Source organism: Brassica rapa, chromosome A04 (genome assembly GCF_000309985.2).
Source record: "Brassica rapa cultivar Chiifu-401-42 chromosome A04, CAAS_Brap_v3.01, whole genome shotgun sequence".
Taxonomy (NCBI): domain Eukaryota; kingdom Viridiplantae; phylum Streptophyta; class Magnoliopsida; order Brassicales; family Brassicaceae; genus Brassica; species Brassica rapa.
Genome location: NC_024798.2, coordinates 5,830,291 through 5,842,644, shown reverse-complemented (window position 1 = coordinate 5,842,644; position 12,354 = coordinate 5,830,291). Strand labels below are relative to the sequence as shown.

Below are 12,354 nucleotides of genomic sequence, written 5' to 3'. Positions count from 1 at the left end.
GGCGTTAGCTCAAATGAACAAACACCATATGACAAGTTCAGAAGTTACATGATCGAGTGACGCTTGAGGTAAAACCAATATTATATAGGGAATTTTACTAAAATTATACAAATTAGTTGTGTTATTACTAGAATGACACAACTTTTTTGAAAATTATTAGAATATTTTTTTGGTCGAAATTGCTCTTGCCCATAGTTATAACAAAAAAAAACATTACGTACCAAAGTACCCTTAACATTTGATCCACGACAGATTTATTTTTTTTTCAAAAAAATAAATCTGTTTACAAAATCTATGTAGAAAAACAAATCTACCGTTAAAGTAATGACAGACTTTTTTTAAAAAAATGTCAGATTTGTTTCCACGGCAGAGTTAATTGTCCGATTTAAATAGAAAACAGATTTTTAAGAATATATCTGTGGAATGAGGTGGCAGACTTGTTATAAATGGTAGATTTTTGTGGTCGGTTTATTTTCTTAAGTTTGACTTATTTTCTTACGGCAAAGTTATATATCTGACTTAAAATTGTTGGTAGATTTTTTGCTTATGTGGTGGCAAGACTTTTTAATTTATGTTGTTGCAGATTTATTGACGAAATATGAGTATATGTAAACCAAACTTAATTTAATGTTCAATTTGGAACTGGTTTAATTAATGTTTTTTTTTAAACTCTTAGTAACTTTCATTCAAATAAGGGAGGGGACGAGATAGAGCTCAGTCCAAACAAGTTTGAAAACAGCAACAGAACACAAGAAAATAAATCAAGGGGACCAATAGGACCCAGAAACAAGCAACAGAAGTAGAATCGTGAAACCACAGACAGAGGGGAGGGTGAGGAAGGAGACCAGACCAGTCAAGGATAAGGTCTTACCCTCTAAGAGACTTCATGTGTCTTCTTTTGCATCCTCTTTGATCAGCGATCGTAGCCAAAATGGTCCCCCACGAGCTATGTATGATTGATACTGCTGATCCCTAGTGACACTGAGAGCTATTTCGTGGGCGCATCTATTGCCTTGGAGTTGTGCATATGAGATGTTCCACAGTCTAAAACCACTCAGTTTATCACGGATATGAGCCAACAGGTCTTGAAAACCAAGGAACATTTCAGGTCTGAGGATCGCTTCGCCCGCAAGGTAAGATGATGATTCAAAGACAACTTTACCAAAACGTAAGTCTGAGAGACAATCTATAGCCCAAGAAAAGCTTAAGAGCTCTGCCTCAAGCTTAGTAGAAATGGCAGAGAAAGATCGTCGGCTATGCAACAGAGGCTCCCCTGAACTATTACGAAGGAGCCAAGAAGCTCCAGTGTTCTCAGTCGCACTGACCCACGATGTATCGATGTTACATTTGACAAAGCTTAGGGATGGTTTCTCCCATTTCATGATCGCATTCCCAGCAGCCATGTCATCAGACTCTTGAGATGAATTTAAGATATTAACCTCTGCCCAAGCATTATAATCATTCCGAGCCTTGTCCATAACTGTTGCTGCACCAAGACGAGTATTAGCAAAGATGAGTTCGTTCCTCCCCTTCCAGATATGCCATAAGACCCAGGGAAACAGAAGACGAAGATGTTGAGGGATCGATTGCTTTGTACTACACTGCAGTAGATACTGTAAGTTTAACAGTACCGAGTTAGGAGAGACGCCCGTCGGAGGCAGAGGAAAGCCAGACAAACGCCAGACCTCCTGAGCGGTAGGGCAGTTAAATAGGACATGGCATATTGTCTCAGGTGCTGACTGACAAACTTTACAGATAGGATCAATCTGGAGACCTCGAGTCCGAAAACGATCAGCCACAGCTAATGCCCCTGCAAGCGCCTTCCACAGAAAGTGTCGTAGCTTAGGCAAGGTTTTCACTTTCCATAGATCTCCATCGGTGGCATCGTCTGAGGGTGGGTAGTAACCTCCTGTATAGTTTCAAGTAGCTTATATCCACTCTTAGTGCTGTACATACCATTACGCTCCAGCCCCCACACCACTGCATCAGCTCGGTTCATATCAATTTTCAGGCCCAAGATGTAGTTTGCGTCTTCTTCAACAAAGAGGTGCCTGACTCGTTGTACGTTCCAAGTACCATATCTTCTATCAATAAGTGCAGAGACTGTGAGAGATAAATCAACCTCATCAGTTCTGTATCGTGGAGGCCGAGGAACGTCTAACAAGATCCAATTATCATACCAAACATGTGTACTCTGGCCATCCCCAATTTTCTTCATCAGACCTTGCACTAGTAGTTCCCTTCCATGCATGATGCTTCTCCAAGCATACGAGGATCGCGTACCTATGCCACACTCTAGGAACGTTCCATTTGGAAAGTACCTGCTCTTCATGACACGGGCTAGTAGGGAGTGAGGTTTAGCCCATATCCTCCAAGCTTGCTTACACAGCAAGGCCTGATTGAACAAAGCAATATCACGGAACCCCATTCCTCCAAGTTCCTTTCATTTACAAAGCTTTTTCCAAGCCACCCAAGCGATCTTTCTTTTCTCAGCACTCCCACCCCACCAAAATTCAATCATCACGCTAGTGAGCTTCTCACAAAGACCCTTAGGAAGTTTAAAGCAAGACATGGCAAAGACCGGTAACTGCCATCAGTTCTTTCATCCATTTTTCTTCCTTATCAAGTTGTCTTTTTCATGGTGGTTTAATCACTGGGACGTATGATCTTCCCGACTTGTAGATGTGAGAATTGACAACCTTAATGGTTCATACCGTTCTTCTGGCTCACCATTGAGATAAGTTGAGAACATAACCAGATTTAGTCTATTCCCAAGAGTTGATTTGGTTCATACTCTTGTCTCTCTGGTGGACGAAAGAATCGTTCTAAGTTATTGAAGTGGCCAAATACAAATAGAAAGGAACAATTCTTCTACCAGTGTAAAAAATAAATTAGTGATGACAACAACTTCAAAATAAAACATGTTTATTTATTTGGCAGGGAGCTACATATTTATATATAGCTTATAACTAAACTCTACTCAAAGTCTCAAGTCACCAAGCCCTCCATTATTGCCGGCTCAGATCATAACTCACACAAGACTTCTCAGTAAGATCTGTTAGGATCTTTCAATCCAAAACCACCAAAGCTGCTCTTTCCACTTGACTGTGAACGGCCTGAACCAAATCCTGCAAAACCTGATGAACGAACCTCCTGAACCAAAGCCCCTGTAACTGGAAGAACGGTCTGAACCGCCAGAATAATGGTTGTCTGATCCTCCTAAACGATCACCACCATATCTACCACTACCACCATAACCACCTGAACAACAATGAATTTTCCTCCTTTACCATGAGCCTGAAAAGGAAAAAAATGTACTATAAATCCTTGCAATACATAAACATGACTGATAAATAGCAAGAAAAATCACAGTAAGAAATAATATATTCACAAGAAGGTGTGAGATTACTCACGAGATCAATCGTCAAAGAATTATTCAGGTACTTTTTGGTTAGCGATCTAATCCAACTCGGCATTATAGCAGAAAACATCATGCTCTAACGTTTCTCAGGCAACTTCCCAATATAACTTCCGCATCCTACACAAATCCAACCTGAAGCATCTGATCCGCTTCATCAAGAACCACAAACTCCCCTTTTCATCAGATCAATGATACGACATGGAGTCTCAACAGCAACATCAACACCATAGTTGAGCTCCCGCACTTGCTGTCCCATCGGTGTACCTCCGTAAAGACATATAGTATCCAAGCTTGGAGCAAATTCCCTGAACTCCTTCTCAACCTGACGCGCAAGCTCTCTTGTCGGAGCCAAAACCAAACAAAGGGGGTTCTTCCCGCGCCCAAAACCAAACATAAGAGGCAAACAAAGAGACTGTAAACACAAAGTACAATCAAGGAAACCACAAACCCGTGTTTAGGTTATATGAAATTGGGAATTAGGGTTCAAAAAAATTTCAACATGGAGGTGACGAGACGACAAGAAGCGCGTTCCCTAGCCCGGGTGGAGAAACCCGTCAAAGATAAAGTGTTCCACTTTTTTTTAATATTAAAACTAGAATAGAACCCGCGCCATGCGCGGTAACGTTTCATTTTAAATATTTATTTTGCGCGGCTAAGTTTCATTTTAAACAATTATTTTGCTTTACAGATTTTTTGAGTTCGTATTTTTTATCTTTAAGAAGGATCGGACGTCGCCCCTGGAATCTAAAAATCGAATATTAGTCTTTGCATATGGAGTATCAACCATAAGTCGATATCAAATCTAACTCTAAATGAGTCATCCTAAACTACTAATTGTAATCTTAATTTTCTATTCTATCCAGCTTTAAATCGTTAGAGATTTTTTTATAAATATTTTATATAATAAAATTTAAATTGATTAGATGAACCCGTGTTTGATAGTTCAAAATTAAAATATAACATATGAAATCCAAAATATAACTTTAATTAAATAGATTAGATATATTTTAATTTTTAATTTTTTATTTCAAATACAAATGAATATTTTGAAAAAATTCTTACAAAAAATTTTAAATTTTTATTCCCAAAATTAATTAATTTAAATTTCAGTTATCAGTAAAATATAATTAAATTATTTGATGTGATTTTAATTTTAATTTTTAAATCAAAACTGAATTAATTTTATATTTAATTACATTTTAATAATAATCAGAATTTAAACGAATTAATTACAAAAATAAATTGCAAATAGTGTTTTTAAATATTTTGTTTGAATTTTATAAGGAAAGTTGCTTATTTGTATTTCAAATAAAAGATTAAGATATTAATGATATTGTAATTAAATTATGTGTAATTTAATAAATTTTCTAAGACATGGTCCAAATAAAAGATCACACATAAAAAAGTCATAAGAATTTAATTTAATAAATTAGATATTGCAAAAGCTTTTATTTTAAATATAATATAATATATACTGAATTTTTTAACGTTTTTAATTTTGCATTCACACTTGTTTTTAGTTTCATTATAATTACATTTTAAATTAGAAATAATTTTATAAGTTTAATGAAAGGTTATATAAATATTACATATGAAAGTTAAAATAGTTAACCCACCATTTTAACATCTTTCGCATTATTTCTAATTTTAACCCTTTTTTTAACACATCATATTGATAATTCCTAAAATATAGGTAAATGGGCACGATTTTTTTATATTTTAAAGTGCTAATACATTTAATATATAACATATTAATAATTAAAAAAATATTCTGTCTGATTTTCTGTTTAAATGTTGTATATTAAATGATTAATATAAAATATAACATAAAACATGTTAAACAAATGGTCTTACAATGACTTTTAAACAGTAGATAAAAAATAGGACCCTAAATTAATAGATTAGATGTTACTACAAGAAAACACAAATTTAGCGAGGAAACTTAACAAGGAAAACTAACCCTTGTAAATTTACGTCGACTTTACGAAGAACTTACGAGGAAATATAAAATCAGCGTTATTTCCTCGTAAAATAACGACGAAATCATTTCCTCGTAAAGTCAAAATAATGTCACATGGCTTTTACGAGGAAATACGCTTTCCTCGTAAACTCTTCGTAAATATAGCGTGTACTTTACGAGGAAATATTTTAACTCTACTTAGCGATGAAATTTTGAATCCACCAACTTTGTAGTTGTAACACGTTTTTTCGGCCACCTAACTAAATTTCGTCGTAAATTCCTAGAAAAATCACAACTACCAAATTCGAAAATTTCCTATAAATATGGACGTGTGAACATCATTTTAAACACACCAACAATAAAAAAAACGTGAAAGAAAAAAAATGTCGGGCTTCGGGAATATTTTTGAGTTGCGGAGGTGGATATATATGCATAGAGATGCTAACAGGAGAGTGACGAAAGAATACCTTGCGGGGCTGGAGACATTTATGCATCGAGCAGATTCCACACCGCTCGCCCAAGAAAGTGGTAAGATGTTATGTCTTTGTCGAGAATGCAATAATTCGAAATTAGCAAATCGTGAAAATGTTTTGAAGCATTTAATATATAGAGGTTTCACGCCAAATTACTATATCTGGTTTCAACATGGAGAATATTATAATTATGATCAGAATGAAGCTAGTAGTAGTAATAACAATTTTCAGGAAGAACCGGTTGATCATCATTTGCATAATGAACTTAGTTACCATCAGGAGGAGCAGATGGTAGATTATGATAGGGTTCATGATATGGTAGCTGATGCATTCGTAACTCATGATGAAGATGAAGAACCTAATATAGATGCAAAAAAGTTTTATGAAATGTTAAATGCGGCGAATCAACCATTTTACAGTGGTTGTAGAGAAGGTCTCTCTAAATTGTCGTTGGCTGCTAGAATAATGAATATTAAAACTGATCATAATCTGCCTGAAAATTGCATGAATGAATGGGCAGACTTGTTTAAAGAGTATTTACCGGAAGACAATATGTCTGCTGATTCTTATTATGAGACTCAGAAACTCGTTTATAGTCTTGGGTTGCCTTCGAAAATGATAGATGTTTGCATCTACAACTGCATGATCAACTGGGGAGATGATAAAAAGTTAGAAGAATGTCGATTCTGCAAGAAGCCACGATTCAAGCCGCAAGGACGGGAACATAATAGGGTACCGTACCAAAGGATGTGGTACCTACCAATTACAGACAGATTGAAAAGATTGTACCAATCAGAGCAGACTGCTGGAAAGATGAGATGGCATGCCGAGTATACTCAGACGGATGGTGAGATAACTCATCCATCAGATGCAAGAGCCTGGAAACATTTTAACAAAGTACATCTAGATATCACTAGCAATACCCGAAATGTGTATCTCAGATTATGCACATATGGATTTAGTCCATTCAGAATGTCAGGGAGACAATATTTATTGTGGCCAGTCTTTCTTATGCCATATAACCTTCCACCGGAGATGTGCATGCAACGGGAGTTGCTATTCTTGACCATATTAATACCTGGTCTGAACCATCCAAAAAGGTCTCTGGATGTTTTCCTACAACCACTGATAAAAGAGTTGACGGATTTGTGGTCAACAGGGGTGATGACGTATGACTGCTCAACGAAGACGAATTTTACGATGCTACTTTTGTGGACCACAAGTGACTTTCCTGCCTATGGGATGTTGTCTGGATGGACTACACATTGGAGATTAGCTTGTCCATATTGTAATGGAACGACATATGCGTTTCAACTGAAGAATGGTAGGAAGACAAGTTGGTTCGATTGTCACCGTCGATTTCTTCCCATTGGCCATCCGTACCGAAGAAACAAGAAATTGTTTAGGCACAAAAGGGTTGTGAGAGACACTCCTCCTCCATATCTAACTGGAGAACAAATTGAAGCGAAAATCGACTACTACGGAGCTAACGAAACAGTTTGTTGTGGTGGTTGCATGTTCCTCGTAATATGCATGATTCTTACGGTGTTCATCACAACTGGCATGAAAAGAGTATATTTTGGGAGTTGTCATATTGAAAGGATCTTCTTCTGCGCCACAACCTCAATGTGATGCATATAGAGAAGAATTTCTTTGAGAACATCATGAATACAATATTGGATGTCCCAAGGAAGACAAAAGACAACATAAAATCGAGGTTGGACTTGCCGGATATTTGCTCAAGAAGTGAGTTACATATAAAAAGCAATGGACAAGTTCCCGTTTCGATATTCAGATTGTCTTTAGAAAAAAAGTCGGTGTTGTTCAACTGGGTGGCATCAGAAGTGAAATTCTCCGATGGGTATGTTTCGAATCTCTCTAGATGTGTTGAAAAGGCTCAAAATTTCTCCGGGATGAAGAGTCATGATTGTCATGTCTTTATACAACAACTACTTCCCTTTGCATTTGCGGAGCTACTTCCAACAATTGTACATGAAGCACTTGCAGGTAGAATATTATAACGCAGTAATTTTATAATGGTTTAGTTTGCAATAATATATGATTAATAATGTGTGTAATTGTTTTTGGAATATACAAGGCATTGGAGCATTTTTCAGAGATCTGAGCACACACACTCTTAAAGAAGAAGTAGTGGAACAGCTTCAGGAGAACATTCCCATCTTATTGTGCAACTTGGAGAAGATATTTCCTCTGGGATTTTTTGACCTCATGGAGCATCTAGCTGTCCACCTCCCAAATGAGGCATTGCTTTGTGGACCTGTACATTATGGATATATGTATCAGTATGAGCGAGCCATGAAATATTTGAAGTGAAAAGCAAAGAACCTCGCAAAAATTAAAGATTCTATAATTGCTGGAAGTTTGATAGAAGAAACTTCTAACTTCACATCGTACTACTTTGCGTCAAAAGTACGTACCCGGAAAAGAGCTCCAAGAAGATATGATGATGGTGGTGCCGCGCCAACATATGCAGTTGCTGGTGTTCCAGACATCTTTAGCCAGATTGGACGACTCGGTAGGAAATCAAAAAAGGTTTGGTGATCGAGTGAAGAAGACGCTCATAGTGCACACACCTATATTCTACTCAATTGCGAAGATCCATTGATGCGTTATTTTGAAAGGTAACATATATGGACACTTCTAAACACATATAAGTATAAATTATATAATTACCAAAGATTAATTAATATAAAATGTGATTTTACAGCCTATTTGTTTCTCAAGTCGAAGAAACATTCCTAGGTATATCCACAAGTGACATAGACAAAAGGAAAGATCAACACTTGCAAAATGAATTAATTTCTATGTTTTCTTTATTTTTGCAGGTACAACAAATTCGAGCCTTTCATCTTAGATTCACAAGCAGACCAAGTTAGCTTCCTTCCATACCCCTGGATGAGAGAATCATGAATAAATTGGTCAGCCGTGATCAAAGTTACACCTCGAGGACGAATCATCAATGGAGAAGAACCACCATTGCAAGAAGAACATATAAATGAAGTCGAAGAACCTGAACAAGAAATTGATAACATCCTTCTCATTGATCCGCATAATCATGAGTGATCTTACCGACGATGCCACAGACGAAGCTGTTGAAGACGAGTTTAATGAAAATGATGATGTTTCTAGTGATGACGAGAATGTCGATGTATCCGATTGATGTATTTGTTTTTAATAAGATAGATTTTCAGACTTAATGCATGTGATTTGATAGATTTAATCATGAAAAACTATTTATATAATTTGATTTTGTGTAAGGTAATGGGAGTTTGTATTAGAAATAAGAGATTAATTGAGATTATAAGTTAAGGAATTGTGGTTTTAAAATTTGGGGTTTGGAATGGAAAGAATAGATTGAGGTTAAAGGGAAGATGGGTTTGGAGTTTGGAATATATGAAGTAGAAGATAAGGAAGATGGGGTTAGGGGTTTTGGATTTTAGAGATTTAAACATAATCCTCGTAATTTCCTCGTAAAATAACGAGGAAATAACGACGAAATTAAAAAATAAAGAACGCGGGACTCGTTAATTCCACGTAAGCAGAAATCATCGTAAACACCTCGTAACCGGAAAACGCAGGCCTTGCTATTTCCTCGTAGAATAAAAACAAGCGGCCTCGCTAATTCCTCGTAAATTAACGACCAATTAGGGACTGCCGTTGTAATATTTGAAAAAAGAAGAGAAGAAAGATACTGGAAACACAGGTGGAAAGAAACAAAGCGAGACCTACGTAAGTCTAGCGAGACCTACGTAAGTCTATAGCGAAACCTACGTAAGTCTACCCTTGTCTACGCCCACATGTGTTCCAGTATTTTCTTCTCCTTCTTTTTTTTCAAATCTTTCTAATTTGAGAAGCAAACTGGTGAGTAATTATCTCCGATTTGAGAAGCAAATTAGTGAGTTTATCTTTGATTTGAGAAGCAAACTGGTGAGTATTTATAGGAAATTTAGAAAGGTTTTACGACCAATTAGCTTCGTCTCATTCCTTGTAAACAAAAAAGCGGGCCTCGCTAATTTCTCGTAAATGAACGAGGACGTTACGAGGAAACCAAACACGGGCCTCGCAAGTTCCTCGTTAAAGGGAAGATGGGCTTGGGGTTTGGAATATATGAAGTAGAAGATAAGGAAGATGGGGTTTAGGGTTTGGAATATGTGAAGTAGAAGTTACAGAAGATGGGATTTGGGGTTTCGGATTTTAGGAATTTAAACATAATCCTTGCTATTTCCTCGTAAAATAATGAGAAATTAACGACGAAATTAAAAAATAAAGAACGCGGGCCTCGTTAATTTCTTTTTTTTTGGCCTCGTTAATTTCACGTAAGCAGAAATCGTCGTAAAGACCTCGTAATAGGAAAACGCGGGCCTCGCTAATTCCTCTTAGAATAAAAACACGGGCCTCTGTAATTCCTCGTTAATCAACAAGGACATTACGTGGAAACAAAACGCGGGCCTCGCTAATTCCTCGTAAAGAAAAACACGGGCCTCGCTAGTTCCTCCTAACTTTACGAGGAAATTACGACGATTACTAATTTCTTATATATACACGCGAGCTTCTCACTTCCATTTCGTCTCCACTTCCTCTCTTTTTCGTAACAATGGTACGTACTCTCTCTATTTCCTCTCTAGTTTGATTAGTTTAGGATAGATTAGGTGGTTAGTGTAGGGAATTTAGATAGGTTTACTGATTTTATGTTAATTAGTGTTGATTAGGTGGTTAATGTAGGGAATTTAGCTAGATTTATAGAATTTGTTATTTATAGAATTTGTTAATTACTGTTGATGTTAATTTTAAAAATAAAATTTTTTTTGTCCAGACGGTTCAAAAGAACAGACTTACTCCCCATTACAGAGAGATGTTCGGTGAGCCTGGTAGTCGTTTAGACCCGTCTTCTTCAGCTCCCGGTTCTTCTTCAGCTCCCGGTTCTTCGGGTCCGGCGACTGTCCCCGAAACTCAGTCTTCTCAGAGTCTCTCGGTCGCCTTCTTCTAGTGCACCATCGATTCCTCATGTGCCTCCTCCGATGGTTCCTCCAATGATGCCTCCTCCGATGGCTCCTCCGATGCCCGCCGATATTCATCCCGATTTGATGGTGCCTCCGAGTGCTCCTTACTTGCAGTACACTGTCGAGGACCTTCTCGGTCAGCCAAGCAGAGAAGGTTTACCAATCATAGACCCCGACCGACCGGACAGAACTTTGTGGTATGTTACATTAATTATTTTTTAATTCTTTTAAAATTCTTTTATAATATTAATAAATAATTTATACTTTAAATTTGTTTTTTTTTTCAGGTTTGGCGTTGACGGATATCTTGCATCGGACGTAACCGACACGATTAAAGGTTACTTCTCAATGGCACATCTGAACTGGAAAAAGACGCCGATCTACGTCAGAAAGACGTGGTTCAAAATTTACGCTGTAAGTTACTATTAATTAATTATATATACTTTAATTTTTTCATGATTTATATATATATATTTTTAAACTAATTATTAATTTAATTTTTTTTACAGCAAAAATATTATTGGTCCATGGGGGTCGATGAGAGGGTCAAGAAAGCGTTTTACGCGAAGGCGAAAGTTTGCTTGTTGGACACGGTCTCTAACTGGAAGAGTGACTGGATCGTGAAGGGGTATGAGCGTGGCAAACCCGCTGAGCTCACCACGGATGTGTGGGATGGCCTCATCCGTTATTGGCGGGATCCTAACGCCATTAGAATCGCCCAGTCTTGCTCTGCCTCCCGTAACACGGTAGATGAGCACGGCCACGGACCGATGCTTCACTCTACGGGCCAAAAACTCCACGCTGGTGTCCGTTTGGAAATATTTAATTAATTTTTTAATATATATATATATATATATATATATATTCTAACTTTCTTAATTTTTTTAGGCCAAAGAGACGGGACTATTCCCGTCTCTTTTGCAACTTTACGAGAGGACCCACAAGAACAAGGTGGGCCAATTTCTAGATGGCAAGTCCGAGAAAATCTTCAACGACTTGGTTTCTCAGGTTGATGACCGCCAGACCCAGCTGACCCAGCAGTCCACCGACGGATTACCCGTCACCTTATCCACACTTGAAGTGGATAGGATTTACGAGGAGGTAAATTTTTAAAAATTTTAATTTTTTTTATTATTCACATAATTTAACTTTAAATTTTTACTAACAATATTTATTTTTTGTTTTTAAGGTTGTCCCTAAGAAAAAGGGACATACGTTGGGGATTAGTTCTGTCAACGATGTTCCGAGAGCGTCATAGCGGCCACAAATCCAGAATGGGAGTCCTTGTTGAGGAACATGCGACGACAAAATCCCATTCCAGGCGAGTCATCATCCGACACACATGCCGAAGCAGATGTAGAGAGGAGGAGTGATGAATTCTACCGGGCGATGAACGACTCTTAGTTCTTTTTTTCGGTTGTTGTATTATATAAATTCAAAACTTATTTATATATAAAATATTTTCCTATTGATTTTTTT

General features: G+C 37.1%; 2 protein-coding genes across 3 annotated transcripts; one reads left to right on the top strand and one right to left on the bottom strand.

Annotated features, from left to right (window-relative positions):
• Positions 1–884: 884 nt before the first annotated feature.
• LOC103863679 lies at positions 885–2,428 on the bottom strand. The gene is made up of 2 exons (XM_009141432.2): positions 1,957–2,428; positions 885–1,909 (listed from the first exon to the last, which is right to left on the bottom strand). Exons 1-2 carry the CDS (start codon positions 2,426–2,428, stop codon positions 885–887), a joined length of 1,497 nt encoding a protein of 498 aa, XP_009139680.2.
• A 2,166-nt stretch (positions 2,429–4,594) lies between these two features.
• On the top strand, positions 4,595–12,354 carry LOC117133754. 2 transcript variants are annotated; one of them, XM_033290717.1, is made up of 2 exons: positions 4,595–8,496; positions 8,701–12,354. In XM_033290717.1, the coding sequence occupies exon 1, from the start codon at positions 5,765–5,767 to the stop codon at positions 7,484–7,486; it is 1,722 nt and encodes a 573-aa protein (XP_033146608.1). In that variant the 5' UTR covers positions 4,595–5,764; the 3' UTR covers positions 7,487–8,496; positions 8,701–12,354. The 2 variants fall into 2 exon arrangements, with proteins under 2 accessions (XP_033146608.1, XP_033146609.1); XM_033290718.1 differs by having other exon boundaries at positions 4,595–11,072; positions 11,163–12,354.